Source organism: Embiotoca jacksoni, unplaced genomic scaffold, assembly GCF_022577435.1.
Source record: "Embiotoca jacksoni isolate LCO1_2020_lvr unplaced genomic scaffold, fEmbJac1.0.p SCAF_11, whole genome shotgun sequence".
In the NCBI taxonomy this organism is placed as follows: Eukaryota; Metazoa; Chordata; class Actinopteri; family Embiotocidae; genus Embiotoca; species Embiotoca jacksoni.
In genome coordinates, this window is record NW_027185241.1 from 847,501 (window position 1) to 865,000 (window position 17,500).

Genomic DNA, 17,500 nt, shown 5'->3' on the forward strand with positions numbered 1-17,500 from the left:
ATCCGGTCCCGACTCTGGTATTTGACCCCTTTTTGCACTCACTGTTTTGGGGTCTTTTTCTGCCTGTTTCCATTGATTCCTGATTATATTCCTCTATTTAATGCTGAATAAGTTCTCATGTAAACATCACATAACCATGGCCAACGGCTTGAATTGAAGAAAACACGCATAAATGACTCAATTGAGTTATCTCCATAAACATAACACAACATTTTCTTAAGAAAAGTACTTCATTAATAGATTTGCACTTTTTTCTGGTTTACTGTGAACCTACAAAAATCTGAATGATAAAATTCTTTAAATTGAACATTTCCTGGTTTCTACACTTCTTGTCCACATGTGGAACAAATTTCTGCTTGATATGTAAAGAGATTAAAGCTCTGATGTCCACATGATGCACTCAGATGTACAAAATAATAAAAGCAAAAGAGGGACTGGAAGACCTTTATGAATTTCAAACCAAGAGTAGCCTATAAATTTCTAATTTAACAAATCTGTAGCTTATAAATTGCTCATAATTATGGACATATTTGCATGATACAGACCTTAGTTGTAGTTAAGTGGCAACTTGTATCACATGTAAACCAATTGCAGATGCTACACGCCAGAGTGCTACAGAAAGGGTTAAATAAAATATACATAGCCAGATAGATAGTAACGCTGCTCAAACTACTGAACAAATCTGTTAGAGATGTTCATATGTTCAATTTTAGTAGTTACCAGTCAGCCAGTTGGCAGTATTTTCCATGTGCATGGTATACAAGATGCATATTATTTCCCAGTTTTGGCCAGAAAAACTCACTTATCACCTTATGAAATTGTCATTATAAACTTGTTAATAAACACCTGCCTACAGATGTCATCTATATCAACCTTCAACATCACGTTACCCATGAGTGTTTGCTGTACAGGTGGCTATTTTAAGTGTGTGATTTAAGATATGTGGGCGTGCGGCACCGCAGCCTTTGGTTGGAATTTACTAATTAATTTCCCTCATAAGGTGTGCTTGTGATTAGCTGAATAATTTGCAGCTCAATAACCGTCAGAAGAATTCTCTCTGGCTTGACAGGAAGTGTCGGTGCGAAGCTGCTCGACGGAACGACGGAGCGAGGCTGACTTCATGCTGACGGTTTGTAAATGTCCGATAAAGCCGAAGGCTACAGAAACTGCGGAAGCTACAGTGAGATGTACTATTAGCACTGCTGAAGAGGCTGCTTTCTACACACGCACCACACACACACACACACACACACACACACACACACACACACACACACACACACACACACGCACGCACACACACGCATACATGCAGGGCCTTCGGAGTGAATTAGCCAGCCAAGCTTATAGAGCAGCAGTGGCCTTTGGGGGGACGGTGGTAGTTTAGCAGCGATTCTCTGTCTGTCTCAACCATCTGGACACGGAGAGCAGGTGATAATGGATTCTTCTTGGTGTGCGTGTATGTGTGAGTACATTAATGTGAACAGATGTATGTGTTGTGTAAAGTCTTCAGAGCTTACCATGAGAATAGGAGTCAGGATTGAGCAGCCAGGTTTCTACACTTAGCACTTTTGTACTGAGGGCGTGTGAATGTTTGCGCACGTGTGTGTGTGTGTGTGTGTGTGTGTGTGTGTGTGTGTGTGTGTGTGTGTGTGTGTGTGTGTGTGTGTTGTATGTTTCCCCCACATTTAATCGCTAATGCTGCCAACTGTGGTACAAACTCCAGCGAAGGATCCTGCAGCTCAAACTCCTGATCCCACTCCAATCAGATGTGATCACGGAGGCTTTCTGAACGCAGCTTTGAACTGGTGAATTTTCACCACGGGAGCGTCACCGGACGCCCAGCGGTATGTTTTCATTTTTAAAAATTTAGTCTAAGCAGAATAAACAGTAAACGAAACGGTTGCATCACAGCGTCTCATTCAGCGGCAGCACTTTCTCTCATTTGGAATTAATGAGCTTTCATCCGAGAGCCTCGTGTTTAACATTCGAGGGTTAACTCCCCCCCCCCCCAAATGTTTTCCAATCTGTGTGATGACGAGTCGGCAAACTGTTAATGTGGATTTTTTTCCCCCCACCAGTTGACCAGGAGAGGAGGGGCTGGGATAACACTCACAAGGCTGTGCTGACCTTCCATTTCACACCGTAATACTCCGATGACCGTCACGTGACCTGAAGGGCTCAAGTATATCATCGATGTGCGAACAACACTTTAAATATGCCCACCACTCTCCAGCAGCCGGTGATGAATTATTTCCAAACTCTCTGCAACATCTAAAGAGTTATTGCATTTATGCGGATCGAAAAGCTCCACGACAGCTGCTGTTGCGCGCAAACAAAGCGGAGCACCACGACGTTATCGGAGCACATAGGAGCCATAACCTTTGTGAGTAAATACTCAAAATCATCACCTGATTTATACAATATTTCATATGATCAGTTTCGTTTTCTCTGCGGCATCTGTGGGCCCATTGCTGAGTCTGACAGGCAATCGAATAGGAAAGGAGAGTCCCAAAGCACAGGAAGCATCTCCGCTTGTAGCCTATTTCTTTTTCCAATACTGGTAATAAGCACTTGTGCACGATATAATACATTTTAATACCACAGCATACCCTGATACTATACCGCTGCAACCTTTAGTGAGTACGTGTTTGTGTGTTGGGCAGTGTACCTCTGTCACGCCGCTGAGCCCGGTGTCGGGTTCGGAGGCTCGGACCTGCAGGGAGTGGAGGTTGTGGCCGCTCTCGTAGTCGACAGTCCGGGTGAGGCTGAGCGCGCCGCTCTCCTGGTTGATGCTGAACAGATTCCCGGGATTCACCAGCAGCATGTAGGATAGATTCTTCTTCTGGAAGGAGACAGCCTGAGCCACAGCGACTCTGCACGGACAAACACACGCACAGAGAAGCAGGAGTTAGAGGGACAGTGTCCCAAAATCCGTCAACATTTTAAAATTAGAGATCACAGTTTTCTTCCTTAATTCCATCCACTGTGCATTCAGTCGTCTTTCATGTGTCTAGTGTTATTTTCTAGTACATGAGAGATATAGTGACATGGAAACATGGGAATTATACTTCTGTCGCAGTGACTTGAATGTAATGTTATTAATCTTCTCATATTATTTTCTTTGGTTCCATTTCTGTTCTCATCATCTTGCACTGTGTTAAAGCACCTCCAGTGTCTTTTGTATGAAATGTGCTAAAGAGTATAAATAAACTTGGCTTGGCTTGCCCGCAGTGTAAACATGGCCACAGGTCAGTAGAAAGCTGCTCTACATTTCTGTTTCCAAACAGACTTATAAAGTGAAGAGGAGCTGTGACGTGCTGGTCAGGCTCCAGAGCTGCATTTAAAGTCTGAAGCCTTCATGGATCATTCTGAACTCAGAGACCATCGCAACCTGCCTAATCAATTTGATTAAAACACACACACACACACACACACACACACACACACACACACACATACACAATGAGAATCATCCACACGTGAGGACGTAAAAACACATAAAAGGGACATAATGGAAGCAGGGACACACACAGATGCACCACACACACTGCTCACAGGGTGGCATGGATACTTGGATATTAATACAATGTGCTTTGCGCCAGCAGCCCAGAGGGATTCGAACACACACACACACGCACACACGCACACACACACACACACACACACACACACACACACACACACACACACACACACACACACACACACACGCACACACACACACACAAACTCCCCTTCATGTTTATCCAGACCTCGCTTTTAATAAATATTTGAATTTGTCACACTTTCAAATTCTCAGCCTCAGGCCACGCTCATACATCTGGGTCCTCTTCATCCCAACCCTCCCACCCCGTCTTTCTCCTCATCATCCCTCCATCCTCTTCTTCTTCTCCTCCCTCTTCCTCGCTTCTGTCGTCCCTCCACCTCTCCCTCCTCCTCGTCCTCCTCCTCCTCCTCCTCCTTTTTCTCTTCTTTTGTCTCGCTCTACAGGGCTCATCTTTTCACGCATCATATGACATGCAAAGCCAAGGAGCCGGATGAGAGAAAGCACACGCGCCCGCACAGACACACACACACACACACACACACACACACACACACACACACACACACACACACACAAATGCCATTTCCACACTCAGTTTCTGAGTCAGTGGGATGTAAATGATGTTTCTGTAAATATGGACGACAGACACACAAACAGACACTTGTGCTAATAAACTCTACTAACACTACTAACACAAGACATAATATTGCATTTACTGATAACACAACCATTTACAAAACCCTAACAGTACTATTAATTAATACACAAAAGACAAACAAACAATGAACTAATTCTTAATGTGTTGTAAAATACAGAACAAGAAACTGTACAAAGTATTTACTGAGTATATATATATATATATATATATATAATATATATCATAAACTATAATGGTTCGAGTATAAACTGTAAACATTATGGTCTGGACCTAAAAAACATGAGAAGTGATACAAATACTGTTAATAGTAAAGTATGTTTTGGGTTTTAAGGTGAGAAATTTGAATCACATCGGACCAACTAAACAAAAGCAGAATTGTCACAACCTGAAGACAGAACGTTTTGGACTTCATCTTAAAAATTTTAAAGCGTGTTTGGGTTTTAAGAGTTGGATTCATGGATGTTCACCCTTTAAAACAACACAATCCACTTGCCAAACGATAGGATTGAACAATCCTGCAAAACTCTGTATTACATCCAATTATGACAGTTATTTAACTAATTACTCGTGAATCATTGACAAAAAGTTATGATTTTATGTTTGAAGACTGATTGAGGTGGAAAAAGATCCGGGTTCACAGGAGGTTGTTGTTTTCTAACTGTCAAAACCCACTAAAGGCAAAAACATTTGCTGCAGCAATATGTTTTCTGTCCATTTTGTCGGAAATGATTATGATTCTCTCATCTTTGGTTACCCTTGCTTGAAGTGCAGCCCCATAATAAAAGACATTTCTGTAAGATGTCAACTCACTTAAAGAACTTAAAACATCTGCTGCTAACGTCTTGGTGCCAGATATGACAGAGCACCTTCAGAGGTCTTGTAGAGTCCATATATTTGTGGGATCGAGCTGTTTTTTTGTGGCATGTGAAGGACCAGCAGCATATTAGGCAGGTGGTCGTACATCACAGAGCATACAGTACCTTCTTAGTTGGTCTGGAACCACACACGTCATAATATAGGAGGTAAGAGATTGTGAGACTCACGGTTGGCCGACAGGTGTGTTCTCCGGTACATTCAGGGAGTAGGTGGAGTTAGTGAACTGCGGTGGTCTGTAGCCGGCGAGGATAGCCACAGTGGTTGGTGCGCCCTTACGACCGTGCCCATCCACTGCCTGCACCCGCAGCAGGTACTCCTTACTGGGGGTCAGAGGTCGTCCCGTTGTCCTGATCTCACCGGAGCGACGGTCCACTTCGAAGCAATCCTCACCACCTTCATGGTGAGGGAGGAGAGGAATGAAGAGTTTTAATAAAAGTTAGGGTTACACCTTTGTTAATTAGTCTGAAGATTATTACTTGTCAAATATTCTGATGAAAACAAACATTGTAGAAATGTTTATTTCTGTTGCTCTTTTGCAGACTGAAAATGTAACTTCGTATGACGAAAAAAAAAACAGAATAGTGTTTCTTCTAAAATGTTGGCGTCAGAAAACGTGTTCAACCATTTAAATGAGTATCTGTTTAAGTAAATTAACCAATGGGAGCTCCATCTAAGTGTTGAGGCGGTCATCGAGAGGCAACCAGCAGTGATGTCCTCTATTGGTTTGTGAAATGCCGTTTGGAAACCTGAAGTTCGGCATTTTGGGTAACCGTATTTGGACGAGCTGGGGAGGAAGATCTGACTGAGAACCCGAGGACATCTATACTGGAAACCTGACTTGCACCCAAGGCATGTCAATCAAACCAGGGACGTCCCAACGCACACCTCTCTTTAAGGCCTAATATCTACTTAATTATGTAATTATTTTCAGAAGAACCACCACAACACTGATCAGAGGGAGTGGATTTAGCCAATGACAAGATAAGGACTTGTGGAAAAACTTGACTGAATTTGTATTTCATGCGAGAATTTGACGCTTTTTGAATGGGAGTCTTTGGGAGCCAGAGGTTTTTTGGAGACAGCCCGTAGTGGCCCTCAGTGGTATTGCACTTTTATTCACTTCTGCGTTGGCGTGGTAAATTTGTATATACAGTTTGTGGTGAACATGTAAACAAGTATCAGTTAGCCTTTTAACTTTTCCATGAGGCTATAATCTATAAACTAGACATGGACGGATGGACGGAGTAGAGTCACAGCTGTCCAATTATAAGAAACCAAATAAGGCAAATTGAGGCTGGAGGGATGCTGTGTGTGTGTGTGTGTGTGTGTGTGTGTGTGTGTGTGTGTGTGTGTGTGTGTGTGTGTGTGTGTGTGTGTGTGTGTTTGTGTGTGTGTGTGAGCTGGTTAACACTCTTTGAAGACTCAGAAGAGTGGATTCATTTTCACCCATGTCCCCGACGGGTGACGAGAGAGAGAGTGAGAGAGAGAGAGAGGGAGGAAAGAGCATTAGATTGGAGGGGAAAAAGAGACAGAGGGAAAGCAGGAGAAAAGCAGTGATGGAAAGATGGAAAGGAAAAGAAGAAGAAGAAAAGGTCGTGAGGCAAAAAGAGAAGAGAGTGAGTAAGAAGTGAGATAACAAAGATATGGGGAGGTGAACGGAGGATGGAAGGAAGGGAAGGAAAGCGAGAAGAGAAAGAAAAACAGCAATATGAAAAGATATGAGAGCAGAAGACGAAGAAGGAATGATGAAAGGAAGAAGTGGGGAAGTAAGGATGGATGGATAAGAAGAGGGATTAAGGCAGAGAAAAATCCCCAGCTGTTGACCAGAGGGTTTTGAACCAGCAGCTGCATCCAACCTGCCAATCATCTCCTCCCGCTCTATTTGTGGAGACATTCTTTCTGACACGAGTTTGTCTGAGTCTCACTGAAAAGAGTTCCTGTTTGTTGGTGCAGGTGGGATTTCAGTATTAAAACTTTTCAAGGTCTCTTTTATTGTCTCACTTGAACAAAATTTTAAATTAAATTTAGAGGCAAACGATCTTATTCTCTTTTTTTGTGAGAGTAAGACAGGAATCTCACTGATTAAAAGGATACATCTTACCTTATGTACAACTGACCAGTTGAAACCTACAAATACTGGACAAACCAGACACCAAAGTCGATTCAACTAACTTGCACAGATATTTTAGTCTTTGACAGTCTGGAGGGACCATGAACCTCACAACATTAAGTTGTAGAGTCAATGATTGAAAAACCACTGGAATTCTGGACATAGAAGACCCTGAAAATTCTGCAAAAATAGAAAATGCTGCATGTTCTCGCATATAAACAAACATGGAGAGCGAGTTTGGGTGATGGAGATGTGTGTAAGACTGTAGAGGCTAAAGAGGGAACCGGAAACAAAAGCTAACTTTAGGTAAAGCTGTCGTCCATGGCCGACACACAACAACTAAAGGGGTGGGTGACTGATGTCTTTATGAGGACGTCTCAGTCCCATCAGGAAATATATATATAATCGTATCTCTGCTTTAAGGACTGAGGTCATAACGTCCAATCATACATGACATTATGGCTGTAAAGACTTTTTACAAAACCCCTTTTCTTTATTGTGACTCCATCATTTTGTAAAAATGAAAAGACTTTTGTTCCTTCTTTAGTAATGTGTGCCAACTAGTATAATAAAGATGAATGTAGAAGCTTTTCTAGAAACAAAACTATTTCATAACTTTCCTTACAGCATTGTGAAAGCACAGTGATTTGGACGTGCAGACTTTTTCAGGAAGCATTTTTCCTCAACTGAAAAAAAACAAACTGAATTTAACATCTAACTGGTAAAATGCTATTAATGCCACTAACTGTGTCACACACTGTGCGTATATATTTTCATATTGGCATGAAGTTCAAATCTGTTTTTAATATAAATTATTGGATTATTCGTTGGTACACATGTAGTCACATTACGCCAAAGGGAAGTCAGAAGCTTTTAATATGAAAGCATTAGAAATTAGCTCTCAAAATATCTCCTCTACTCCTTCATCCTCCATCCTCCTCCTTTTCAGCTAAAAAAAAAAAAAAATTAAAAAAAAAAAATCCACAGCCACCGGCGCCCATCCACCCACCCGTCAACTCTCCCACTCGCTGCCTCTCCAGAGACTTTTCTATTATTCCCGAATCTGGGAGCTTTCTTTGCCCTAGGGAGCGATTAACAGCGCAGCTCCATGCCATTTATGCGCGTTTTTCTCTCCCTCTCCCACTTTACGATAATTGAAATTCAACAAGTCAAATTTTATTTATAAATCGCTCCTTTGAACAAAACAGGTTTGTCACAGAGTGCTCGGCAGAGCAGCAGCGGACCTAATTACAGATATAGGCAGGAGATAAGAGCCGGAGCAAACAGATAGAAGGGTTCAGGAAAAATCGACTGGAAAAAGAGGGAGGTTTCACTGTGGTAGGTACTAACAAAATTTACGGATCGCGTAAATAACCGAAAAGTGAGTTGAATTTGGATTTCAAAGAACTTTTGTAGTGTTTTGAACTTCATTTTTCAAGACTGAAGGTTTTTATATATGTATTTATCTCAGGGCTTCTATTCCGAGGGCTGTGAGCACTCTGTGCTTATAATGCACAGGCTACTTACTGGACATAAGTATGTGGACACTAGAGCTGTTTATGTAATGGTTGAGCATTATTCAAAAAACAATTAAGATTTCCCTTCATTAAAACCAAGGTGCGTAAACCAGGGGAAAAAACAAAGATAAGGGCATCCGCATACTTTTGACCATGCAGCTTTATCATTATATGCTTCATAATCATGTTCATACAGCTCTTAATGCATAAATGAAAAGTAAAAATACAACAGTCAAATTAAACATAACTAAAACACTCACCATCCAACAGGAGGAACTGGGCTTGTCCCGGCGTACCGTCTCGTTGCCGAGCTGACAGTCGGTAAACGATGGAGCCGGGTGTGGCGTCGGGGCCGATGGCGCACAGGTAGGGCGAAGGAAACATCGCCCACTGCAGGTCAGCCTGACTGGGCATGCTCAGAGTCAACCTGCACAGGTACCACTCTTCACCTGGAGCAGAGAAGAAGAGGAGAATTACCGATCACGTGTCTTAAAAATGAGATTATCATGGCGCACCATTGGTGGGAACATTGCTGTCTGCTGTCAGCTCGTGCACAACCGGTTCACCGGCGGCCAGCTGCTGCTGGAAATACCCGGAAGGACCCGACTTCAACTGTGCCACAAAACCAAAACTCAGACGACAAGAGGCTAAAAAGTTTTGCAGAACTGAGGAAGTGAAGGTACTACTTTGTGTACTATTGACAATTTTAGCCTCGATTCCTCCTTTTATAGTTTATCCTTTTTTCTTTTTCTTTTTTAAAGTCGTAGCACAGCACTTTACAGCAGAATGAGGTTTTAAACTGCGTGCATCAATGTTTTTCCGCTTTTTTTATTTGAACGCTGCTTTTACAAAAATCTATAGATTTGTGTATTTGAGTTGCCGTTTCCGCGCCGTAACCATCTGCTACTGTTGTCTCGGCTTTGCAGCCGCGAAGCTTGTTAGCTAAACCAGCTCCGCTCCTTCAGACGCGCGGCGGGGAAAAACCTCGTAGCTCTCAGCCAAAGGGGACGAGGTGACATTTCTCTACAAACATCTGTGGGTTGTTTTTTTTTTTTTTCTTTTCTTCTTCTTCTCGCGTTTCATCTCCGCCTCGTTGCTGGAAAAGACAAAGAGCGAAGGAGTGACGGGGAGGAAGAGAGAGAGAAAAAAGAAACGAAGTGGCTCCACCAAAATAAAACAACAAAACTTTCAGAAGATCACACAGCCGCACGCAGCGGGCGCTCTCGTTCGCCCAGTCAAAAATACACACGGATGTACACGCCGCACACGTATGTTTGTCTGCATTTACGACTCGACTCTCTTTCTTTATGTTGTTTTTTTTTTTTCTCCCCGCGTCGTCTGGTTCTGAGGAGGGATTTGTTCGGTTTGAAGGTGCTCCGGCATCTCGCTGTTGTTTTGGCTTCTGTGTTGTTTCACAGCGACGAAGGAGACAACAGCCCGAACAAGAGGAAACTTCATTTCAGAGAGACCAAAGAAGAAGAAGAAGAGAGGGTGTGTGTGGGGGGGGGGGGGGATGAGGAGGAGGATGAGGAGGAGGAGGAGGAGAGGAGGTGAAAACAAAACAGCGTCTACCGCTGTTTCTGTCTTTTTATATCATCTCTGAGGGTCTGTCAACAAAACTGAGCGCGAGAGAGGGAGGGAGAGGAGATGGGGAAGAGGAAGGGGAAGGGGAAGAGGAAGAGGAAGAGGAAGAGGGCAAGGCGAGAGCTGAAGAAGCAGAAAAGATAGAAGCAAGAGAGGAGGAGGAGGAGGAGGGGGGAAATAAAGGCAAAATGAAGGAGAAGAAAAAGGAGGTGTACGGGTAGGAGGAAGATGAGAAGGAGCAACGAGGTTATGAATGAAGGAGTTAACCAATGAAAGAAAAGAACGAGAGACCGGTCGCAGTTTGCGTGAAATGATTACACCCCTTCGTGGAGCTGTAACCCCGAGAAACCTCAAGACACAGACATGATGCGCGTATTTTTAGACTCGGTGCGAGGTGCACTTTTATCTCTGAGCCTCCATCACAAATAAACGTCCACAAATCGGCTTAGAGTCCCAGAGAAAAGACGCTGCCTTGTAACTCCGGGGCTCGAGAACACATCCCGGTTTTAAAGTTTTTCTTCAGTGTCAAACTAATCCAGTGAGAACTCTCGTCGGCGCATCCATAACAGCTAATTTGGCGTGCTGTCAAATTTGTGCCAATTAGCCGAAATGTCAACAAAAATCAGCTTAAAAACACGAGGCCATCGTCGCAGCCCGGGGCGCTACCCATCGTCTGCGTGACAGCAGAAATCTTCACGTTTACGTTCCGCAAAGGATTATGGGAAATGTAGTTAAAAAAAAAAAGAAAGTACAAATAAAAGTTGTTCTTTGGTAGCCTACTTTTGGCGTCTCTGTATACTTTTTAAACATTACTAACGCTAAGAATCTCCCATCATCATGATTTTAATACATCCGGGGAAAAAAAAAAGAAGAAAAAAATGCAGACAAACTGTCCTTAACATGTATAATATCATATTATATTATATGCAAATGAATGCCATTTCTGAGAAGGCTTTCTTAATGTGAAAATTATAATATATGCTACACGAGCTAATACATGCATGCAGGGACTCTACTGAACGCCTGGAAACAAAGAGAGAAATAAATGAGCAACTAAAAAAAAAAAAAAGGTTAAGAGGAGGAGGATGAGGTGATAATGAAGAAGAAGAAGAAGCCTTCCAGCTCAGCGCTCCTCCGTCTTCTTCTACGTCGCCGGTCGTCAGTAAGCGCCATAAAATCCTGAATAATCACATCTATTTCTGTCTGTTGTTTTACATATGCTGCGCTGCGGGGCGCGTATGAAAGTGAAATGAAATCCGTCCCATTATCATGATAAACATCAACATGTTCAGATGCGGCGCCAGCGGTCAGCACATGTGTCAACCCAGGCAAAAAAAAATACAAAATAATAATAATAATAATAATAAAAACTCCACCCGTCTGTATGGGAACACACACGTCCAGGAAGGGGAGGGAGGAAGCAGAGCTGTCAGCTGGACAAAATGTCTCCGTCGTACCTCCAGGCAGACAAAAGGTCACTGACATCAGAATAATGACATTTAATTAATGCTGTGTTAGGATACAGTAAGGAGTCTGAGCGGAGTTCCTCTACCTCTGGTTCTTCAGCACGAGCGTTACTGAGCTGAACGCAAATTAAATGTTAAAAAGTGGGGGTCGTAAGGGATTTAAGGACGAGGCATTTAAGCGTTCACACCAGCAGACGGAGAGCGTGCTGGACTCCGCGTTACAGAATGACTCTGATATATTGAGAGTGTTGCATTGTGGGTGGTCGAAGGTTATTTTGATGAGTCGTGTAATGTGTTTTGCTGCTTTCCTGATGACTGACAACAAGTCAAAAGGGTCTCCCACCATCTTTACAGCAGACAAAGGACAGGCAGCGAATCGTCTGTCAGGCGGCCAAGACTGTCACAGGATGTCACGACGAGGAGCTCAATGAGATCTGACTGCCAGGGAAAATAATTTTGACTGCTCGAAAAGGATGACAGAAGACTAGAGAATGGGACTGAGGAACAGAAAGAATCAGCTGCGATGCATTTGGGCAAACAACACCAACATGGGATATACCATGGAGGCATTTTATGTTTCATTTTAAGAGGCTTCAAAGATGAACACGGCATAATTGTCGAACGGGGAATTTTTCTCAAAAGACGGAGGAATAAAGTGTCTTAGAACAAAAACACTTTGACTGTCTTTTAGTGCAGATTTTCATACCCTAAGCAAATTCTATGAGCTAATGGCTGTGATGTAACGATGACAGTCGTGCTCCCCAGAGGATGAACCTTTCTGGTTTGGTATGGAGAATGTCAAGATTGACTTTAAACACTACTTTAACCAAAACCCCAATCTCTCCTCAACCTTAATCAATGTGCTTTTGCTGCCTAAACCACAGACGGGAGCCTCCTTGAATTCAGGCTTGTGAGTCCAGCTGTTTGTCCGCGTACCATTTACCTTGACCACTTGGATGCAATTCATAACAACAAATAAATAATAATAAAATCCAGAGAGCAAGTATGTTGCACCTAAACGTAAGTGGGAAAACAATTGAGTTGTGTCGAGATGTAATTTCCAGAACACCCGGATGCCAGAGGATGAAGCCTTTTGACCTAATGACCCATTGACCTCTACTCTGGCACCACCCTAAGGTAAGCGCCGTAACGAATAAACAACACGGAAATGCAAAATACTCTTGTGCGAGCATTGTGCGTCAAAACTAATCACACCAGCAATGCAAAAAAAAAAAATTAAAAAAATGAAGAATTCAACATCATCCAGTGACGAAAATCTTTTTCTGCTCCTCCTCACTCGACAAAAGAAGCGGAGATTTCGGTTTGTTAGTCAGATCTGCTGTGACACAGCTGCCTGCTTACTACCAACTCTCTGCGATGTTACTTTGTCATTGAGATTGTTGTCTTTCAAATGTTTGACGCCCTTTGTCATAAAACACTGGATGACTGGAGAAACACACAATCAAAAATGTCATTAGGAGTTGTGATGTGATGTCAGCTCCGCTTCCAAACAATGACGTCCTTGCAAAACAAAAGTCACTTTTTCAGCACACAATATTTGTATTCTGTGTGAAAGTACTCAATAACTAAGTTTGAAACAGTATATTGACCTGTGAATGAATGCATGAAAAAACACCCCCCCAGTGTGTAAATACCTTATTGCTGTAAGAACAGCTCAATGTACCTACATGTTGTTTGTGCTGTAGTTCATTAGACTGTATTCATGGGCCTGTGTTGCCGACCATCAAATTTGGGGGATTTTTTTTAGTTGTTGTTATTTTTAGTTTTCCCACATTAAACTGCAATAAGTTTTCATCCTGTGAGGGATCTGTTGTCTGTTCTCTCGCCCCGCCCGGCTGAAGAACAGAGTTCAGCCTCTGTCAAATGCGGCGCTCCATCGTATCCTTCCACTCTGCCTCCTCAGCACAGGAAATGCGGCTCGCAGCCTGAACGGCGTCCTGATCCCCGGTGCGAGCCGCTGAGCTCGGGACAGAACTCAATGAACACATGCATGCATGCATACAAAAAAAAATGCAGAGGAACGCCCGGCTCAGGGCGGCAGCCGGCCCGGAGCGAGGAAGAGGAGTGGAAAACGGAGACGGGCCGAGAACCTGAACGCTTAGCAGTCATTTCCACACAGGGATGGATGTGTTCGTCCTCTCAAGCATGACATCATTTTTCTAGGTTCATCCACATCTCGGCCAGGCACGAAGTGAGTGTGAAACAATGTCCAGACCTTTAAGTGAGTTTCTGTCTTTATTTCGGTTTTGTCAGCTTTTAGTTAGCTATGCATTTTTTATTCGCCGCGGTGATTCTGACAACTCTCCAGGCAGGTTTGGATGTATTTCCGTTTTTTTCTGGACTGTTTAACCAGTTGAGAACACACGAAAAAACATCTGAAAATGAGCTTCATTTTGTTCTGCTCAGCTTTTCATCCATTACTAATTTCATCCCTCCGCTTCCAACCATAACCCCCTGTGTTTTAGGGTAATTTTCCTCTCATTGGTTGGATTAAATTTTCACTGGCAATGAACTGCACCACAGTTTTTTTGTGTGTTAGAGGAGTGAGTTACTTTACTGAACTGCGAAGTAAAGAAATGGACTTCAGTGTCATTGATCTTACCTGAAGAAACAAACTGAACTGAAGGAGGAAATACTCTCTAAACAAGCCAGCTGTCAACTTCAATGAAGAGGCTGCATTTAAAATATCAACAGACACTTTGGTATCTCTCATTCAGTCTCTCATGGTCCAAATATTTTCTTATTCCAACTGATGGCTGAAAAGAGTGGAAACCGCCCACACAGATGAACTTTAGCCAGCAGCAGTGAAATCTAAATCAGTGAATTTTAACCATAGACTGGGCATATAAAACTGGGCGTAGCTTCCGGCTCTGAAAAATGAGGCCAATGCGGAAGTGCCTTTAGCTGCGATACCACCGAGGGCCACTAGAGGTTGGCTCCAAAAAGTCTCCGGCTCTATTGACTCCCATTCAACTAGTCTCATAAAATTCTCAGTTATTTCATGTTGCAAGCTAAAGTCGCACCTTCTTTTTAGTTTTCTGGCGGTCCATATGAAAATAATCCTGTCATTTATTATCACATAAGCTTTAAAAAGCCGTGTTTTTGGAGGCGTGTCGGTTTGGTCGACAGGCCTGCGGTGCGGTCAGGTTACGGCTATCAGTGAGCGAGACGTAGTATCGCCGGGTTTCCAATCAGATCGAGTCGGATTTAACGTTACTATCTGTTACTATGTTACAGTAACTAGTGGAGACAATGGGCTAAACTCAAACTGCAGTTAACTAAAATCTCTGCTCATGTGCAACATCTAAATATTTAACCACTGTGCTTCTAAATATGAGGCTGATATTTGCTGGATCAAACAGTCCCAGAGGGGCGACAGGATCAGCCTTAGCATTCAAAGGGGCTGGGGGGGAGGGAGTAGAGGGGAGGGGGAAAGAGAGTGGCGCCTGCCAAATGCATAGAGGCACCAACCGTCATTCATGTGCCAAGACGATAAGATACTCCACGATAACACACACAAGAAAAAAATATTTTCGACCAAGTAAAGTTGAAATACAGTACAGCAGTGTTACGATGCAGGAAGTCCCAGCTGGACGTCACCGCAGAGAAACCGGGAGAGCTGATGTTTGCAGGAGAGATGCCACACTTTTATTTTATTTTATTTTTAAATCTGTTTCTCTAAATTCCCTCTCCTCCATCCTCCTACTGTCATCTCCACTACTGCGCCTCTCGTATACATGTAGGTCCCTGCCGAACAGCTGTCACATTGCTGTATGTTGGTTTCATGCGAACCCCATGTTTGCCACGATGCATTTCTCCTCCAGTCCTATTTTGAGAAAGAAGTTTTCTACAGGAACATTTTAATGTACATCGAGTATATATTATGTATATATATATATATATATACATATATATATAAAATGTTTCTGTTCCATCTATTGCGCTCGATTGTACTCTCCCTCTGTTTTTCTGCTGAATTGTTTTGGCTGCGGCGGTGGCCTAATTTCCTGGTAGATCAATAAAGTTTCATGAAGCTCTCAGCAGTTAAAAACCCCTTCACCGTCTGATGTGCTCAACACAGAATGCTTTGTTGTTCTCTGACTAGTCAAACAGGAAGTGTTGAGAATGACACGTCCTTTATACAAGAGGATAAATAGTCCCAGTGAAGTGCAGCTAAGTCCATCTTAAGCCCCCACTTACTCATTTGAATCTCAATGCAGAGCGTGTCACGGCTTGTTATGCAAAACGCGGCTAAAAAGAGAAAGGGAATTGTGCTTTGTTTACGCCAAACTCCATTCTGCTGTCTTTTAATTTAAATTCATTTATTTGTTTGGGGAGGGGATTTGTTTGTCTGACACAGCGTATCGGGATCAGAACGGGAGGCGACAGAATCGAGAGGACAGAGACACAATGAGAAGATCTATTTTCTGTCTTTTTTCCTCAGAGTCTCTGACTTGAATGGCAGCTGATGTATTTAGCGTGAAGCGGAGCTGTGGCAGCCAACCAGCGCCGCTTCAGAAATAGCAAACTGACGCCGCTGCTGCTCGCAGGAGCTTCAATTAGGGGAGGGATGGAAAACAAGATGTGTGTGTGTGGTGGGGGTGGGGGGGGTTAATAAATTAAAGTGTGGTCGCGCCCACATTTTGTCACGCTGCCGATGATGAAAGGTGATTAAAGTGCGAGACGTGTTTATATATAAGGTGCTTTTATCGAACCGGTTTGTCACAACCTGCAACCAACTGAGAGGAAAAAGAAAAACAGGCAACAGAGATTAAAGATGAGAAGAAAAGTGCAAGATGTCAAACAGAAGAAAGACAAAAACAGAGCACAGACCCGGAAAAAAAAAGCAGCTTCCCGACCTCCAGATAACCTCCCAACACCTTCCAGTTTGTTCGTGGGGCATCAAAGGAGGATTGTGGAAAATCCAAAGTTGTTGGCTTTAAAAAGATCCCCAAAGAACAAGAAATGCAGAGTCAAGTGGAAAAATGCAAATAAACAGAAGCCAAAAGTTGCTGTGACATCATTCTGCTGAAGGTTTCTAGGGGGTCAGAGGTCAAAAATACCCCTTCAGGGACCATAAAAATAGAGGCGAGTATTGAGATGAGCAATAATTGTTTTTAAATGATGCTTTGTTTAATGACACTTTTGCTGTTGTATTTTTGTTTTACTTGTGCAGCACCTTGCAAAGAAAGTGCAACAAACACTAAGTAAATAGAGATTATTATTATTGTTATTATTTTACTTAAAAAAATTAAGAAAAAAAGGCTGTAAAAAATGTTGCATCGACCCTTTAAAGGCTGTCCTGGTGACAGATGACCGCTCGATCCCCGTTAACCCTGATGTCTGTGTGCATGTGCATCAGGTGAGTTGAGACACACAAACAGACACAGCTGTGTTGGCACTGGAGAAAGATCAGAGGGAGCTGTGTTCCTCAGCACCACACACACACACACACACACACACACACACACACACACACACACACACACACACACACACACACATGCGTGTCTTTATATCTTTGTGAGGACCATCGGAAGTTACCCACCACGACTAAATATCTAACCACCCCAGCCCTGACGCACACACCGTGACTATGTAAACAGATTTATGTCGCCGCAACACACACAAATGCACTTGACTTGTGTGTGTGTGTTTGTGTGTGTGTGATTGACAGTGTGGGATGCATCTCCGTGGTGATGCAGGTGTTCTCGTGGG

The 17,500-nt window shown here is 43.0% G+C and overlaps 1 protein-coding gene across 1 annotated transcript in view; it reads right to left on the reverse strand.

Moving 5' to 3' along the window:
• The window catches only part of LOC138193213 (neural-cadherin), a 137,349-nt gene that overhangs the window by 66,227 nt on the left and 53,622 nt on the right, over window positions 1-17,500 (reverse strand). Inside the window, exons 3-5 of the mRNA XM_069141107.1 lie at window positions 8,972-9,160; window positions 5,252-5,477; window positions 2,672-2,876 (exon numbers count right to left, since the gene is read on the reverse strand). Of these exons, the coding sequence (XP_068997208.1) occupies window positions 2,672-2,876; window positions 5,252-5,477; window positions 8,972-9,160 (620 nt within the window). The remainder of the gene's footprint in view (window positions 1-2,671; window positions 2,877-5,251; window positions 5,478-8,971; window positions 9,161-17,500) is intronic.